The following is a 19,193-nucleotide window of genomic DNA, read 5'->3' on the forward strand; positions in this document are numbered from 1 at the left end:
ATACTGCTCTCCCTCCCCGTTGCCGCCATCTTCACATCGGCCCCCCGCTTGCTAGGGGGGGCGGTGTCTCACTCACCACTCTTCAGCACTGTAAGGGGTTGGCGGCATGCTGCTGCAGCGAACGGTCCCTGTGGCGGAGAACGATCAGACCCCTCTGGAGCTCAGTGTCCAGTCAGTGGAGACAGTGGCTCAGACTCCGCTGGGCGGACAATGCTCCCCCCCCCCCCCCCCCCTTAGTCCCTCGTTGCAGGCAGGCTGTTGCCAACAGCCTCCTGTAAAAAAATAAACTCTAAAAATAACTTTAACTAGAAAAGCTCTGTAGAGCTCCCCTAGCTGTGACCGGCTCCTCCGGGCACATTTTCTAAACTGAGTCTGGTGGGAGGGGCATAGAGGGAGGAGCCAGCCCACACTCTCAAACTCTTAAAGTGCCAATGGCTCCTGGTGGACCCGTCTATACCCCATGGTACTAATGTGGACCCCAGCATCCTCTAGGACGTAAGAGAAAAAAGGTTAAATACCCAGATGTATTGAACAAGGGGAATCTTGACAAAGGAGAGCGCCATCTCTGAAACGCGTTGATCCCAGACTACTACATGAACCAGCAACGGGAGAGCGCAGTAAGAACAAGCCACATCATAGATTACACCAGCAGCTGACTGCAGAGGCGGATGCTGAGACGGCTGCTTCTTGTCCTGAGTTTCCAACGGTCTGATCCGGTCTGGTACAGCAGATTTTATGAACTTTTATATAGTTTTACATATGTGGATAAAGTTTTATCGTTGTGGGAATTAAAGACATCGTTTTTTACTGGAAGTGAAAACATACCTTTTTTTGTGCACGCAGGGAAGAAATACAATGCAAGTTTTATCACTTTACAATAACAAGCAGACGATAGAGTGCAGTTTGAAAGAAACCTTTTAATGCATGCAAGAGTGAATTGATATGTAAGTAAATTCACTCTAGAAACACTGAAGAGATAGTCATTTAGAAAGATCCAGACGGTTGTTATCGAGATGCGAGCCAGTCTAATGAAGGATTGAGACAATGAGGGACATAGTATATTTGATCATTTATGATAAGTATTGTATTTTAAATCCCTTGTATAGTTTCTCTAAGTGCATGTGGTTTATATTTCTTTGTTTGTGCATGTCTTAGGGAACAGGTGTGGTTCCTTGCTCCAGAGTGCAGATTGGGAGCGCACAGTTGAAACCTAAACCATTTTTTTCTAATACCAGTGAAGCTTCTTGTTGAGATGAGAAGCCATCATGTCTATCTGTGGGCAGCCCCACCGGTCGATGACCTGCTGGAACACCTGCTGGTGGAGACCCCACTCCCTTGGGTGTAGATTGTGATGACTCATGAAGTCCACTTCACAGTTGTCTACTCCCGGAATGAAGGTTGCGGACATTGCTCTTGCATTGCTTTCCGCCCAGAGGAGTATCTTTGACACAGCTCGCACGCAGGCTCTGCTTTTTGTCCCCACCTTACCGACTGACATATGCCACTGCTGTGGCGTTTTCTGACTGAACCTGGATCGCCCGATCCTTGAGCAGAGGAGAGCCCTGAAGCAGTGCATTGTAGATCGCCCGAAGTTCCAGAATACTGATCGGAAGGAGGCTTTCGTGGGCTGACCAGCTGCCCTGGAACTGCGCCCCTTGGGTGACAGCACCCCATCCTCTTAGACTCGCATCCGTCGTGAGGAGGGTCCAATCCTGAATCCTAAAACTCCAGCCCTTCAGTAGATTGGAGGACTGCAGCCACCTTAGGGGGGAAATCCTGGCCGGAGGAGACAGCTGTATCATCCGGTGTATCTAAAGATGTGATCCGGACCATTTGCTCAGCAGATCCAGCTGAAAAGTTCTGGCATGGAACCGTCCATATTGGATCGCCTCGTATGAGGCCACCATTTCCCCCAACAATCTTATGCAAAGATGGATGGACACTCGAGCAGGTTGGAGTACCATGCGGACCATCTCTTCTCAAATGAAGAGAAGCAATAGGACACGAGGACATGCACTGAGACTGGAGGGGGGGAGGTTCAGGGGAAATTTGCGGAAAAATTATTTCACAGAAAGGGTAGTGGACAAGTGGAATAGCCTCCCATCAGAGGTGGTAGAGGCTAAGACAGTAGAGCAATTTAAACATGCATGGGATAGACATAAGGATATCCTTACAAAGAAATAAGGATCAAATAAGGTTAGTGATAAAAAATAATATAAAAAAAAAAAAAAAAAGGGGCAGACTAGATGGGCCAAGTGGTTCTTATCTGCCGACAAATTCTATGTTTCTATCTCCTGAAGTGTTTTCGCCTTGTCCTCTGGTAGGAACACCTTCTGGGCCACAGTATCCAGCAACATCCCCAGGAACACGAGTTGCTGAGTCTGCTCCAGGTGGGACTTCTGCAAGTTGACGATCCATCATGGTGTGACAGAAGTTGGATAGTGCGGTTGATATGGAGCAACAAAAGCTCCCTGGATCTGCTTTGATCAGAAGGTCGTCCAGGTAAGGGACAATATTGACTCCCTGGACCCGGAGCTGGAACATCATCTCCGCCATCACCTTTGTGAACACCCTCGGAGCTGTGGACAGACCGAAGGGCAGCGCCTGGAATTGGTAATGATTAGCCAGCAGGGCAAATCGCAGGTACACCTGATGAGGCGGCCAAATCGGAATATGGAGGTAGGCGTCCTTGACATCCACGGAGACCATGAATTCCTGTTCTTCCAGGCCCGCAATCACTGCTCGCAATGATTCCATTTTGAACTTGAACACCTTCAAGTAAGGATTCAAGGACTTTAGATTCAGAATGGGTCTTACCGAACTGTCCGGTTTCAGTACCACAAACAGGTTGGCGTAATAACCCTTGCTGCATTGCTGTATTGTTACTGGAACAATGACGATGGGACTGGACCAACTTTAGGATGGCCTGTTGCAACGTAACCTGCATATCCTCCAAAGCTGGTAAGCTTGATTTGAAAAATCGTTGGGGAGGAGCACTGTCGAATTCCAGCTTGTAGCCCTGAGAAACGAGATCCCTGACCCAGGTATCCTGGCAGGAAGCCTTCCAGACTCGGCTGAAGTGACGCAGTCAAGCTACCACCTCGAGATCCCCTCAGGGTGGGTGGGCACAGTCATGCTGTGGTCTTAGTGGAAGCAGAACTGGTGGTCTGTTCCTGAGAGCTGGTGCTTGCAGGTTTTCTTGACTTACCTCTGGTGCCTTTAGTCGCATTAGAGGCACCTCTGGCCTTAGATCGAAATCTGAGACCCCGAAAGGACTGTACAGACGGCCCTGGGAAGAAGCGTCTCGCCGGCGGGGCCCCAGAGGGGAGAAATGTGGATTTCTCAGCCGTAACTTTGGAAATCCAGGTATCCAATTCAACCCCAAAGAGCCATTCCCCTGAAAAGGGGAGGGATTCCACACTACGTTTGGATTCCGTGTCCGCTATCCACTGACGGAACCACAAGGCCCTGCACGCCGACACTGCCATGGCAGAAGTCCTAGCATTAATGTTCCCCATTTCCTTGAGCAAATCACAGAGGACAAGTGTAGTGTCCTGAATGTACTTTAGGAGGGTCACCATAGTGACCAGGTGCATAGCCCCAGAGAGACCTTCCTGAATTTCAGTGGCCCATGAATGAATGGCATGGGTCATCCAGCAACCCACAATCACCGGCCTTTGCGATACACCTGCTGCCATGTAAATAGATTTGAGTGTAGTCTCTATCTTCCTATACCCGGGATCCTTGATGGTAAAGGAGCCCGGGGCAGGCAGCACCGCCTTTTTGGACAGTCGAGAGCCTGACACATCAACCCCTGGGTATTCCTCCCAAAATTTCCTACTATCAGGAGCAAATGGGAAAGTGCACAAAAACTTTTTGAACACTTGGAATTTTTTGTCTGGATTTTTCCAGGCCAGCTTGAATAGGCCATCTAACTCTGCAGAATCAGGGAAAGTGACATTAGGCATGTTTTGTGTAAAGAAAAATGACTGCTATGACGTAGTGTCCTCTAGAGGGAGCTTTAACAAGTCCCGTATAGCCAAAATTAGGGGTTCAATACCCTGAGCAGAATCGGGATCCCCACTAACGGAGTCCAAGCCCTCCCCATCTTCGTCAGATACTAGAGAAGGCAAACCACGCTTTTGTGGTCCTGCATGAGTGGAGGGGACTGAGTAACATCTGCCCTAGCAGCTAAATCTGCAACAGCCTGTTGTAGTAGCTGAGTTTTCTGTACATTAGCATTGAGCTGGGATGACATATCAGACATCATAGTTTTAAGAGACCCTAGCCCAGGCATGTCCAAACTGCGGCCCTCCAGCTGTTGAGAAACTACACATCCCAGCATGCCCTGACACAGCTTTAGCATTCTCTGACAGTAAAACTGTGTCAGGGCATGCTGGGATATGTAGTTTCACAACAGCTGGAGGGCCGCAGTTTGGACATGCCTGCCCTAGCCAGTGGGGCTCTGGACCCTCTCCCCCAGCCCCTTAACTGATTTGTGAAGATTGGCTGCATTGTTCACATGAAACAGAATCAGATGATAATGGAGAGAATCTGGTGTGGCATACACTGCACAGCTTGTGTTTACCCATTTTTCACAATAAGCACAATCACATACACACAGACAGTAATATATTACAAGCCTGCCCTACTGTATGTGAGAGGAAACACACAGAGCGGACACCAGCACACCCCTATCTGTACAGCCCCAGTGAGGCTGTCAGCTAACGTTAACACAGTAAACACTAATAAATTCTGTCCTGTAGACGACCCAGATAGTGTACAATAGCGGATCTCCCCCTTTGCTACACCCTGTACCAGATTTCCAACGTGTCTGAGGAGTCAGGAAGTGCTGTGTGTGCTGTCCATGGCTGCAGTAAGCAGAGGAAGGCGCCAAAATGCCTTTGGTCCCGCTCTGAGTTAGCCCCGCCCCCTCCAATAGCGCCGGAGCTATAGTTATTATTTATATTGGCAATGTCTCCTTTGAGCTTAAAAACATCACAACAAGTGCTAGTCTAAGCGATTGTGAGCCAGTCTACACGGGGAACATATGCCAGCCTACACATATGCCACGTCCGCATTCAGCCGCACAGTGAACCGGGGGACCCCACCAGCAATGCCCCCGGTTTGTACTCACCACAGATGTCACTTTCAGGTGGGGCTGTGACAGCCAGGGTGCAGTGCCCCGCTGAACAACAACCCCTCAGGACGGTGGTCCTGCAGCAGGGAAGCAGCTCTGCACCTCGTAAGGCTGGTGACCGTCCCCCCACCCCAACTCCCACGGTACAGGTATGCCGTTGCCCAAACAGCATACCAAAAATAACAAACACTAAAAAGAAATTGAAAAACTCTCTGGAGCTGCAGAGTATGCATCCTCTCCTGAGGGCACTTTTTTCTAAACTGCCTGTGGGAGGGAGCATAGAGGGGAGGAGCCAGCACACCCAGTGAAGAAATTTAAAGTGCACAGGCTCCTTTGGACCCCGTCTATACCCCATTGTACTAGATTCCCCAATACCCCTTATGGATGCTAGAGAAATAGGAGGTAATTCATACCTAAATAAACAGGGGTTAACGAACATGCATGATCAATGAACAAACTACAGACATGGTAAAAGGAAACCCCAAACTCGACAGTGCTCAAGCCAAGTGGTAAGATCATCTAGTGCTGGGCCATTTTAAAAGTAACACAGGCTGTTGGCTTTATACACAGGAAGGTGGTTGTTTTGTTGTTATTTTTGTGCCTTCATGGTAAAGCGGAAACCATTGTACTCAAACACTTCTTTTTTACCCATACCTGTTTCTTCTCAAGATATTCCACTGCCTCGTCCATCATAACAGGTACTGAAAGTAAAAATAATACGTCAACCCAGATTATAAAACAAAGCGAACATAGGAAAAAACATGGACTAGTAGATATGTTTCTATTACACCGTTGCGTTTTTGTTATTTATATTAGCTGTATAGAAATTTGACACTGATTAATCAATGCAATAAGCATATTATTAAGCATTAACACTTCTAAAAGTGCAAACTTTACTGATCAAAGGATGATGGAAGACGGGAACTTCATAATCAATACTTAAATGCATTAAAAAAAAAAAAAAAGTAATATGAATTAACATACATAGAATAACTGAAGATATTCAAGTTAGTAAAATATGGGGCGTGGCCACGGCGGCAAGCGAGTAGGCAGCAAATTCCTGGAGCTCCCTGGGCTATTAATCCTGCCAGCTATCCTGAGCCCTTCCAGAGCCACACTTGGGTTGCTCATCATCCCCTATCCCTCTGGGCAGCGGCGGGCGTCTCCTGCAGCCATCCCTGTCAGTTTGACTGCGGCGCCCAGTACTGAGGCCTAGGCCTTCTCAGGATCCCTGGGCTAAATTTGGTGCTTCCGGCTACGCGGTCCCGGGCGTCCGCGACAGAAACCAGCGTCACTGGGTGCCTGGGGTGTGGAGTGTTCCCATGAAGCCCCTAGTTGTCCCCACCTTGCCACTCAGCGAGCCCAGCGTCTGGAGTCTACATTTCTGCAAAGGGGGAGTGGGAGCTGTGGATCCGGCGGCCATCTTGGAAGCAGCTCCCTCAGTCAGCGTTACATAGTACTGCTAGCCTGTGGAGTCTACTTGGCTGAGTGAGCTATTTATGTGCACACTGTTCATATCTCCTGCTACTCTGATACAGACTGCCTTTCTTGACACTGAATATTTGGGACTTTAGTGCCACCTGCACCTGTCTGTGCCTTTATTCTGCGACACTGCCTGAGCTCCCCTTCCTGTCTGACTGCTGGTCCACACTTAGGGGTATATTCAATAGGAGTCGGATCCGACAACCCCTATTCAATGGACGGCCAAATCCGACTGTTGGATTTGGCCGTACACAGGGTTCTGTCAGCGGCTGCACTGACAGCAGCGGCAAGGGGAGCAGAGATCGGCGGCCGCGAGCAGGAGGGGCTGGCTGCGGAGGACATGTGTGGAGCGGTGGGGGGAGGCGCTGCAGGAAGAGAGGTGCTGCGGGCGGCGCAGAGATAGGCGGCCGGCGGGGAGGACTGGCAGCGGGGGACATGTCTGCGGGGGTGGGGGAAGGCGCTGCAGGGAGAGAGGTGCCTGGCTGGCGATCTCAGCTGTGCCTGGCCGTCGAGGTGCCTGGCCATCGATCTCAGCTCCCCAGCCGCCTGCAGCACTGCTCCTCTCCTCACCTCCTCCATTCAACAGGTACTGGAAGCTATAGCGGGTAGCGAACAACGTTTATCCGACAAAATAGAGAAAGTGCAATGCGATCTTTCATTCTTGAGACAGGATGCTCAGCACATCCGCGAGAGAGTGGGTGAGGCCGAGACGTGGGTCTCCAACCAAGAGGATTTATGTGGCCCTTTGAAGCAAACCGTTTCAACAGTGCCCCAGCAGGTTTCATCACTGCAAGCCAAGCTCCTAGACATGGAGGGACGCCTACGCAGAAATAACGTACGGTTTGTAGGCCTGCCTGAGAAAGAAGAAGGGTCTCATCCTGAGGACTTTCTGGAATCATGGCTCAAAGAGCTGTATGGCGCAGACTCCTTTACCTCATAGTTCGCGGTGGAACGTGCCCACAGAATACCCTCCAGGCCTCTACCTCCTGGTGCCCCTCTACGAACTTTTATCACAAAATTCTTGCATTATAAAGACCGTGACTCTGTCCTTCGTCTGGGTCGCACGAAGGGTCCACTCCTCAGGAATGGCGTCATGGTGTCAACATTCCCGGACTTCGCTGCAGATGTCCAAAAAGACCGGGACCAATTCCTGTGCATCAAACGTCATCTCCGGGACCTGAATCTCTCCTTTTCTATGCTATTTCCTTCCAGGCTTCGTGTGGTGGCGGAGGGGGAGACTAAATTCTTTAATTCTTCTACAGAGGCGGCTGCCTGGCTGGACAGATATGCAACGGGCGCGCACGTCAGCTGGCTCCAGATTGACCTCCTGCATTGATATTTCCGAACTTCTATGCCTCAGTTATGCAAGTATAAGTCCGGGGAGCCTCATTGCTTTGGTGGCTCTGGGCTTCATTGAATAACGTTGCTTACTTACAGGATTTTCTTAAGAATTTAGATCTTAAGGGTTTGGGTGTTGTTAGGGGTACGGGTATGCCAAAGTTTGGGGAGGTATATTTCTCTTTCTTCAGTTTTTTGTTTTTCATATTTACGTATTATAATTTGTGACGTGAAGGTATATTGTATTGGCTGGCATGGCCTACGACCTAGGAAAAGCAGACGGCATGGTTTTAGGGATAACAGACTGTTGTTATTTTGGGCTATTATATGCGGGGCCTCTTTCAGGGGGATGTTGACCCTCTATGCGCCTTGATAAAGTATCTGTATATCTGGCTGCTTTTGCTAATGGGTCAGCCTAACCATCTTGCATGGTATTTATCCGTTGTGAGTCAGACAATTTCACTAGTGCAATGCCTGACCTGAAACTTCTTGCTTGGAACATCCGAGGTATTAACAATAAAATAAATAAAATAAAACGTTCCCTAGTACTTAAAATGATTAGGAAATATGACCCAGACATTGATTGTTTGCGCGAGACCCATCTAGAGGGAAGCAGACTGATGTCGCTCCGCAGACCCTGGGTGGGATGGGCCTACCATTCCTCACACTCTTCCTTCTCTCGATGTGTGTCGGTTCTGCTAAAAAACAAAACAAAAAAACAAACAAAAAAACTGTGCAATCTGAGTTACTTACAATTAACACTGATCCATATGGCAGATTTGTGTTTATGGAATGTAAATAAAGCTCCAAGCCCTTTTTCCTTTTGTCTGTCTATGTTCCTCCTCTGTTCTCCTATGAAGTTTTGAAAAAGGCCGCCTCGTTCATTGTCTCTTCCCCTCACACCCCTGTTATCTGTTTAGGGGACTTCAAAAATGCCCTCAATGTTTCTCTGGACAGAGTCTGAGATGGAAGTGGGAAACAGTTCATGGCGGGAGACTCTGAGGAAACTGGTCATGAACCGGTGGAGGGGCGACCAGGACAGCGTCTGAATCCCCACTGCTTACATCAACCCTAGGGATAGCGGCCTCCTGGAGCCTATGCCTTGCCCTGGTGCACACGAGGTGGCAGCCGCATCAGCGACTGTTTGGTAGTCTCCTCCCAAAACAGTGCGGCTGTGTCCATGTTCCCGTTCTAAGCGGAACCGATGCCTTACCTTCTCCCCGTGCTCCGGCCATAGCCTGGTAACGTCTGCTGGACCTGCTAGTATATCCGACATAGACGCCCACCGAAACAGCACTGTACTCGTGGGTAAGCGTTGTCGTGGCCCGGCGGAGAGTTGTGTTGGAGTGACTCTTTCTAAGGTACGTATAAGACGCTGTTTAGAAATATTGCTCAGAAAAAAATAGGATTTTAATTACCTACAGGTAAATCATTTTCTCGTAGTCCGTAGAGGATGCTGGGGTCCACATTAGTACCTTGGGTATAGACGGGTCCACTAGGAGTCATTGGCACTTTAAGAGTTTGATAGTGTGGGCTGGCTCCTCCCTCTATGCTCCTCCTACCAGACTCAGTCTGGAAACTGTGCCCGAGGAGACGGACATCTTCGAGAGAACCAATTGACCAAACTTAAGGTCCTCAGAGGCCAAAGTATCGAACTTTTAAAACTTTGCGAACGTGTTCAACCCCGACCAAGTAGCTGCTCGGCAGAGTTGTAAGGCCGAGACACCTAGGGCAGCCGCCCAGGAAGAACCCACCTTACGAGTAGAGTGGGCCTTAACAGACGTAGGACACGGCAAGCCTGCCGTAGAATACGCATGCTGGATAGTGAACCTGATCCAGCGAGAGATCGTCTGCTTAGAAGCAGGACACCCAATTTTCTTGTGATCATACAGGACAAATAGATTTTCTGTGACGAGCAGTACTCCTCACATAGATTTTTAGAGCTCTTACAACATCTAAGGACTTTGATAAAATTGAGGAGTCAGTAGCAACTGGCACCACAATAGGTTGGTTGATATGAAATGCCGACAACCTTCGGAAGAAACTGCCGATGTGTCCGAAGCTCAGCTCTGTCTTCATGGAAGATCAAGTATGGGCTTTTACATGACAAAGCCCCCAACTCCGACACACGTCTAGCAGAAGCTTAGGCCAACAAAGTGACAGCCTTCCACGTGAGAAACTTGACCTCAACCTCCTGTAGAGAATCAAACCAGTTGGACTGGAGGAACTGCAACACCACGTTAAGAACCCATGGCGCCGTAGGCGGTACAAAGGGAGGTTGGATGTGCAGTACTCCCTTCAAAAAGTCTGAACCTCAGGGAGGGCAGCCAGCTGTTTCTGGAAGAAAATGGATAGGACCGAAATTTGGACCTTTATGGATCCTAACCTCAGGCCCACGGGGGTCATTCCGACCCATTCGCACACATCGGTTTATTGCTGCGGTGCGAATGGGTGCGGAATGCGCATGCGCGGCGACCGCAGTGCGCGACATTGCCCGGCATTACGTCGCGGCTAAAGAAGAAAGCGGTCGCAGGACGGACCGCAAAGAAGATTGACAGGAAGAGGGCGGTGCAGGGCGGATCCGGATAGTTTGGAGCCGTTTTCGGGGGGAGTGGTGAGTAAAACGCAGGCGTGCCCAGGAAAACGGAGGGTGGAGGAGTGACGTCAAAGCCGGGCCCATCATCGCTGGATCCATCGCACAGGGTAAGTATGTCCGGGCCTAGTCTTGTTTTGTCTGAAATTTTTTTCGCTTAGCAGGTCTGCACAAGTGATCGCAGCCCTGCTAAGCTAAAATATACTGCCCCATAGGCGTGTACTAGTTGATCGCAGCAGCAGCAAAAAGTTGCTGGCTGCGATCAACTCGGAATGACCACCCATATCCACACCTGCTTGCAGGAAGAGGAGAAAACGTCCCAGTTGAAACTCCACCGCAGGAAACTTCTTGGACTCACACCAAGATACATACTTTTTCCAAATACGATTGTAATGTTTTGACGTTCCTCCTTTCCTAGCCTGTATCAGTGTAGGAATAACCTTGTTCGGAATGCCCTTCCGAGCTAGTATCTGGCGTTCAACTTCCATGCCGTCAAACGTAGCCATGGTAAGTCTTAATAGGCGAATGGCCCCTGCTGCAGCAGGTCCTCCCGAAGAGGAAGAGGCCTCGGCTCTTCTAGCAGTAGATCCAGAAGATCCGCATACTAAGCCCTTCTTGGCCAGTCTGAAGCAATGAGGATTGCCTGAACTCTTGTTCTCCTTATGAGTTTGAGAACTCTTGGAATGAGTGGAAGTGAAGGGAATACGTACACCGATTGGAACACCCACGCAGTCACTAGGGCATCCACCGCCACTGCTTGCAGGTCCCTCAACCTGGAACAATACCGCCGAAGCTTCTTGTTGAGACGAGAGGCCATCATGTCGATTTGGGGTACGCCCCAAAGATCTGTTACCTCCTTGAACACCTCCGGATGGAGACCCCACTCCCCTGGATGGAGATCGTGTCTGCTGAGGAAGTCCGCTTCCCAGTTGTCTACTCCTGGAATGAAGATCGCCGACAGTGCCAAGGCGTGTTTTTCTGCCCAGAGGATGATTCTTGTTACCTCCGACATTGCAGCTCTGCTCTTCGTTCCGCCCTGTCGGTTTATGTAAGCCACTGTCGTTACATTGTCTGACTGCACTTGAATGGCCTGATTTCTCAGAAGATGGGCCGCTTGGAGAAGAGCGTTGTAGACGGCTCTTAGTTCCAGAATGTTTATCGGCAGGCCGGCTTCCAGACTTGACCACCTTCCTTGGAAGGTTTCCCCTTGAGTGACTGCGCCCCAGCCCCGGAGACTTGCATCCGTGGTTAGAAGGATCCAGTCCTGAATCCCGAACCTGCGGCCCTCCAGAAGGTGAGGTAATTGCAGCCACCAGAGGAGTGAAATCCTGGCCTTTGGCAACAGACGTATTCTCTGGTGCATGTGTAGATGGGATCCCGACCACTTGTCCAGGAGATCCAGTTGGAAGGACAGAGCATGAAACCTCCCGTACTGTAGAGCCTCGTAAGAGGCCACCATCTTCCCCAGAAGGTGAATGCACTGATAAACCAACACCCGGGCTGGCTTCAGGACATCCCGGACCATTGTTTGTATCACCAACGCTTTCTCCTCTGGAAGAAACACCCTCTGCACTTCCGTGTCGAGGATAATTCCCAGAAAGGACAACCTCCTGGTTGGTTCCAAATGTGACTTTGGAAGATTCAGGATCCAACCATGTTCCCTGAGAAGCTGGGTCGTGAGAGCTATGGACCTTACCAGCTTCTCCTTGGACGATGCCTTTATCAGCAGATCGTCCAGATATGGAATTATGTTCACCCCCTGTCTGCGGAGGAGAACCATAATTTCTGCCATCACCTTGGTGAATACCCTCGGTGCTGTGGAGAGGCCGAATGGCAGGGCCTGGAACTGAAAATGACAGTCCAACAGTGCGAATCGGAGATAAGCTTGATGCGGCAGCCAAATCGGAATGTGGAGGTACACATCCTTGATATCCAGGGATACCAGGAATTACCCCTCCTCCAGACCCGATATCACTGCCCTTAGAGACTCCATTTTAAACTTGAACTCCCTCAGAAAGGGTTTCGTGATTTTTAGTTCAGAATGGGCCTGACCGAACCATCCGTTTCGGTACCACGAAAAGGTTCAAATAGTAACCTTCGTTTTGCATCTGTGGAGGAACTGGTAAAGCTGGCAAGCCTGATTTGAAGAACCAGTGAGGAGGGAGATCTTGAAATTCCAGCCGGTACCCCTGGGACACAATATCTTGTACCCAGGGACCCAGGCCGGACGACACCCAGACGTGACTGAAATGTCTGAGTCTCGCCCCCACTGGGCCTACCTACAGGCCGCGTGGTCCACCGTCATGCTGAAGACTTTGGCGTACTGGCGTACTGGAAGCATTCCTGGGAACCCGCAGCAGCAGGTTTCTTGGATTTTGGTCGACCTCCTCTAAAAAAGGTGAAGGTGTTGGATGGTTTGGCCTCTCTTGTTTTAGCAACCCGAAAGGACTGTGATGCCGATGAAGAAAAAGGTTTCCTCGTAGCAGGTGCAGCTGAGGGAAGAAAAGGTGACTTACCTGCTGTAGCCGTGGAGATCCACGCATCCAACGCTGCCCCAAAGAGAGCCTGACCTGTGTAGGGTAGGGTCTCCACACCTCTCCTGGATTCCACGTCGGCAGACCACTGGCACAGCCACAGTTCTCGACGAGCTGAGACAGACATGGAAGAAATTCCTGCAGCCACTGAAACCAGGTACTTCATGGATTCCACCATAAATCCTGCAGAATCCTGAATGTTATGTAAAAACAATTCAACGTCACTTTTATCCATTGTTTCCAAATCCTCAAGTAACGTGCCTGACCACTTTACTATAGCTTTGGAAATCTATGCACAGGCAATAGTAGGACGTAGTATCGCCCCTGAAGCCGTGTATATGGATTTGAGCGTAGTATCAATTTTGCGATCAGCCGGCTCTTTTAAAGCGGTAGATCCTGGACCAGGTAAAACCACTGTCAAAGTCAGAAAAATATCTCTATGCACACTACCATATTTGCACCTCACACAGGTCCGTGCTGCGCATGCGTACGCTCTCCCGTACGTGCGCATACTCACAGTCGCGGGCACCCGCAGGCGCACGGTATGCGTATTTACGGTAGAGTTTATGTGATCGTAGCGTGCGACTCAATCGTTACATATTTTCACTATATAATGTATTTTATAGATCATGGTCCCTTTGATAGATTCTGAAAGTTTGGTTAATATAGAATGTTCGTGAACAGAGAAATCCCTCTTTGTTTGATACGAAGGGTCAGACAGGAGTAATACAGTGGTGTTTAGTACCCATCGGAAGAGTATTTAATTAGCAATATTCCGGTGTTGGTTTGAAGCGGATTAATCGCTCGTGCGAATAGTTATGGACATAAGAAGTTTATGAACATTTACTGTATTTGCACTTACTTATCCATGCGGCGGGAAACCCAGTTTCCCTCCCACCTGAGCTGTTGGAAATAGTCACAGCCCACCTGTATGAATCAACCTATGACCTTTTGTTATAATGCGAGGAGGAATTCCTGTGTCCAATGAACAATGAGATTGTAGGGACCATTGAATTGTATTGTGTGTGGGGCATAAATAGACAGGCCGATCACATCCAGCTCTCACTCTTCAACGGTTATCATTGCTGAAAATCGGGAGCTGGATGTCCAGAGGCGCATGCGATCGTTTCCCCTTGTGCGTAAGTTTTCTCCGCAACTATATTGATCTTCTTGTTATTGTGGGCCAATTTCTCTCTCTTTCTCTCTTCTCCTCTTTCTTTCTTATTTTCCCTTAAATAGTAATTGTAATATATTTCCTGTGTAGTTATCTGGTTAGGTAGTCTATGTTATATTGTAGTGTATGATTTGTATTTGTATTAATTCTTTTGCAAGTATATCATTCAGAATATATATATATATTAGGCGTTGGACCCTAAGCCCAGGTATCTGTGTATTTCTTATAGTGTTAAGTATTCTCAGAGCGTCGGTGACGCTCAAACAGCTTTTGAGTTAATAAGGTTACACTGTGTTGCATCTACACCCTATCTCTACACTAAGGTTTTACAGCATATTACATTGTTTATGGTTTAGATTTAAAGGTTTAACATTGTGAGCGTCAGCGCCGCTGGTGATCTCCTCGTGGTCCCGAGCGTCCGCTACGCTATAGCGAATCATTACGTTAGTCAGCAGCCAATAGCGTGCCTGCCTGTGATCTCTTGGCCGTGAGCGAACGTGACGCTTGAGCGTCTCGACCACGGCTAAGCGATTGTTACGCAACGAGCGTACCCTTACGGTACTCCATACGTAAATAGCGTACAGTGTTCTTAGACCTCATAAAGGGTTTTATATAAGATAAATATTTAGCTTTATCAATTGGCGGCTCGCCCGTCCTTCACATATCTGCACTAGGTAATTTCAGCAGACATTATCCAGCAGCAAAGGGCGGGAGATCATATTCCTCGTAGTGCTGTTTGGATAAGCGTCTGCTTCGCTTAGTAAAGGGTGCTGAAGGAATCCGGGACCGGAGGTAAGAACAAAACGATAGTGTCTTTTTAAAACTGTTTATTTCTGTCTTGCGTACACACGCACGCATATCTGCATTTCTTTTCATTCGTGTATTTTCATATATCACTCTCCTGTTTGCCAGTTTTATAGTTGATAAACGTGCTAAGAGAGATTTGCCGCTATTTCATAGTTTAAGAGTAAAGGTAATATAGTTAAAGTATAGACAAACACACAGCTCTGCCTGAAAGATAAGGCGAAGTCAGTGTGGTGCGCGGTAGATGATCAAGGATCATCTACATTGATAAACGTGTTAGTTTTGTTACGGTAGACAAAGGCTTTGTGTACACGTGTCTCTAACAAAGGGCTGAGACTCGCGTACGCAAAGGCCGACGCACGCAGCGTAAATTACGCAACGGAGCGTCTGGGTACGCCCACGTAACTCAAGTCACACATTAGTGTTGATTTTTAAGTAGCGCAACACGCGATAAATAGCGAAAATTTATTTTAACATTCAAAATTTAAATTAATAGATCCTTCTCCTAATTTGTAACACATCTGGTCTAAAGAGAAATTTCTGCGCAGAAATAGAAACAAAAGTGTACATGTGGTGAGTGAGTGTTTTTACATACAATTTTGAGGTTGAACCAAAAGAAATCATCGAGTTCTCGTGAGGTACATACGTGTAAGTGACATGCACGGTGGCTAGGGAGGCATCCTTGGTTAAACATAAAATTTGAGCATTAGAGTATAGCAGACCAGGAGGTCATACTGTAGCAGACCAGGAGGTCATAGCAGACCAGCAGGTTCAGGTACAGCAGACAAGGAAGTCCGCTATACAGTCCACAGGCACAACACCTAAAAGGGTTGGTGCAACACCCATATAGGCCATACAAGCTCTTGCTGAAGGAATTCGCAGCCGCAATTTTCGATTCCACTGGTCGCTCCGTACATAAGATTAGTTGCTTATGTGCTGAACGATTGTACCGCACGTAATTGTGTGCATTAGTAAACCTGACCGGTACTATTTGTGTACGAAGGTCATAAACGCTATTTGTACATTCTGACGTGATTTGTGTAATTTTTTATTTTTACAAAGGGAAGTTCGCTGGTCACTCAGGAATTGTCCAACAACCTCACCTTTACTGGAAAGAGTAAGTGTTCTGCGGATATCCCTCGCATGTTCCAGTAAACAAAGGTTAAATAGGTGCCCTGGGTCGAGTACGCCAGCACCATATCGGTGTGATCAGGTCGTATTGGTCGGCGTGGGCAGAGTGAGTAAGGTGCTCGGTAAACCTTACCGTCAACCTATCGTGAATATCTTGGTTTTTTGTAAGGGTTCGTAACACCTGCAAATTATGGGGGCCAGTTGTTCAGGAAGGGGGCGATCAACCTCGGTTCGGGTTGATTCCATAAACCGACCAGTCGGGTCGGCAAGGTACGTAATGTGTGAAAAGTACGGAAGTCACACAGAAGCTTTATGTGATGAATGGGAGAGAATGACAGTACATGACGGGGAGAAATTCCCAAGAGTAGGTAGCTTCAGCACAGAAGTGTTAACGAATTTAAGGAGAAGGATATGTCTCATTAAATCAGTAAAGAGACGAATCAAGCATTATGATTATTTGCAGTTGTGGCAACAGGAGGGTGACATACAGAGAGGATTGGCTCAGGCGGCGGGATCTGGCTCGATCAGAAAACTGATAGCCACGGCCCCACCGCCACCATACATATCAGGAGAGAAATTGGTTGCGGAGAATGACGCACTAAGGTGTAACAAACAAACACTTAGCAACTGTGTAAATGTTAAAGATAATGTTAACCAATTAACCAATGCAAGTATTAACCCGTGCAAGTTGTACCCTGTTTTGAACTTTCCTCAGGAGTGTGATCAAGAGGACGAATCGGCAACAATTTCAGCGCTCTCTCTAGCAGCCACCATAGCAGAGACCACAGTAGGCACAGCTCCACCCCCGAGATTAGTAACAAAGGCCCCTAGCGGAGGGATAGGTGAGGTCGTATCAACGGGTAAGTACGGCACCATACACTATGCTGAAACTATTTCACCACAGCCTGTAGAATCTACACAGAATGAGGTTGTTAGAGTTAATCCTGTTAAGGTAATAGTAGTTCCAAATGGGAAAACAGACACTTCAGGAGTCACTCCTGTTAGGAACATTGCCATGTATAGCCCATTTTCCCGAATGGAATTAAGGACCATAGTGTCTGAATTCCCTGACCCTAGAAAAGACTTAGTTGCCAGCCAAAAATACATCAGAGACCTAGGTAACACGGTAGAGCCCAACAACAAAGACTGGCAGATATTGCTGAGAGCATGTTTACCCTCCAATGTTGACGCAACTCAATTTTTAGCTGACTGTGGATTAGATCAGGATGTACCTCTTACAGATGTGTACAACAAAGACAACGTGAAAAGAATAAGTTTACAGTTAAAAGAGTATTTCCCAGCGGTAGTTAAGTGGAACAAGATTTTCTCCATTAGACAGAAAGAGTCAGAAACTGCTGCAGAATATTTCCACAGGGCATTATTAGAAATGGCAAAATACACAGGCATAGAGGACATTAAAACAAACATAAACCATCGAGAAGTAGCAGTATCGATACTGATGGATGGTTTAAAAGAATCATTAAAGACTAGGGTACAGACCACACAACCATGTTGGCGAGGTCTGTCTGTGGCTACTTTGAGAGAGGCTGCTATTGATCACGATAGGAACATCACCAGACACAGGGAACAACAAGGTGATAAGTTAATGGCAGTAAGTATACAGGCCTTGACCACAAAACAGCCTGTGTTAATATCACCAAACCCTGTGGGTAAGTCAAATGTGGTAACATGTTATTCTTGTCACAAACAGGGACACTTTGCACGAGACTGTAGATCGAGAAATATACAAAAATCTTATCAACCCCCTAGACAACGACACGACACACGACATTGGGATCAGGGTCCGCAGAAACGGAGTTATGAGCCACATGCAGGGGAAACAAAAAGATATCCCCTGAACAGAGACTGGCAAGCCTCTGGTAGCTCCCAATTAACTCCATCACAAGTAGTTGCTGCCAGCGGGATTCAGGGAGGTCACCATACCCAATAGGGGTGTGGCCATACCTGTAATCTGCAGCCAGTAAAATTGATTGCAAGTCTTGGAAGTGAACCAGAAATTGCAATCAATGTAGCTGGTAAATCATTAAACTTTCTTGTAGACACAGGGGCGGCCAAATCAGTGATAAATTCGACAGTGGGCATGAGAACCACTGGTAAGACAATTCCAGCCATAGGGGTAACGGGAGTAGTCCAGCACTACCCTGTTAGCAAACCAGTCGAGATTACAGTAGGGCCTTTACATACCAAGCATTCCTTTTTGCTGGCTGCATCGGCACCGACTAATCTCCTGGGAAGAGACTTACTGTGTAAAATGGGGTGCGTCATTTATTGTACTCCTGAAGGTGTATTCTTGGACATACCTGAGAATCACGCTCAGGAAGTACGAGACATGTTAGACTCCCCATCAAAATTAATGTCACATACCATTATGACAAATAGGACTCCCTCCCAAGTAGAAGAAATGACATCTCAGATACCAGAGTCACTTTGGACTAAAGATGGACAGGACACTGGATTAATGGCAAACGTAGCTCCGGTAGTTGTACAAGTAAAAGATGGTAGGATAGCTCCAAAAATCCCACAGTACCCTCTGAAGCCAGAGGTGGAGTTAGGAGTGTATCCCGTAATAGAGCGCTTGCTACAACAGGGCATTCTGGTAAGAACGTCCAGCACTGCCAATAGTCCCATCTTCCCTGTTAAAAAGAGTGGGGGGAGGGGTTACCGGCTAGTGCAGGATCTAAGGGGGATTAACAAAATAGTTGAGAGTCAGTTCCCCGTAGTGCCAAATCCAGCTGTCATCCTAATGCAAATCCCTCCCACTGCGAAATTTTTCACTGTTATTGACCTCTGCTCCGCTTTCTTTTCGGTACCTCTGCACCCTGACAGTCAATATTTGTTTGCATTTACATACAGAGGAGTCCAATACACATGGACTCGATTACCACAAGGATTCATAGATAGTCCAAGTATATTTTCCCAGGCTTTGCATGATTGTTTACAGTCTTTCCAACCAGTGAGTGGATCAGTATTAATACA

General features: G+C 47.9%; 1 protein-coding gene across 1 annotated transcript in view; it reads right to left on the reverse strand.

The window, feature by feature from the left end:
* The window catches only part of ALG5 (ALG5 dolichyl-phosphate beta-glucosyltransferase), a 137,894-nt gene that overhangs the window by 89,188 nt on the left and 29,513 nt on the right, over positions 1–19,193 (reverse strand). The window contains exon 3 of the mRNA XM_063951850.1: positions 5,795–5,841. Coding sequence (XP_063807920.1) covers positions 5,795–5,841 — 47 coding nt within the window. The remainder of the gene's footprint in view (positions 1–5,794; positions 5,842–19,193) is intronic.

This window comes from Pseudophryne corroboree, chromosome 2 (assembly GCF_028390025.1).
Source record: "Pseudophryne corroboree isolate aPseCor3 chromosome 2, aPseCor3.hap2, whole genome shotgun sequence".
NCBI classification, from domain to species: domain Eukaryota; kingdom Metazoa; phylum Chordata; class Amphibia; order Anura; family Myobatrachidae; genus Pseudophryne; species Pseudophryne corroboree.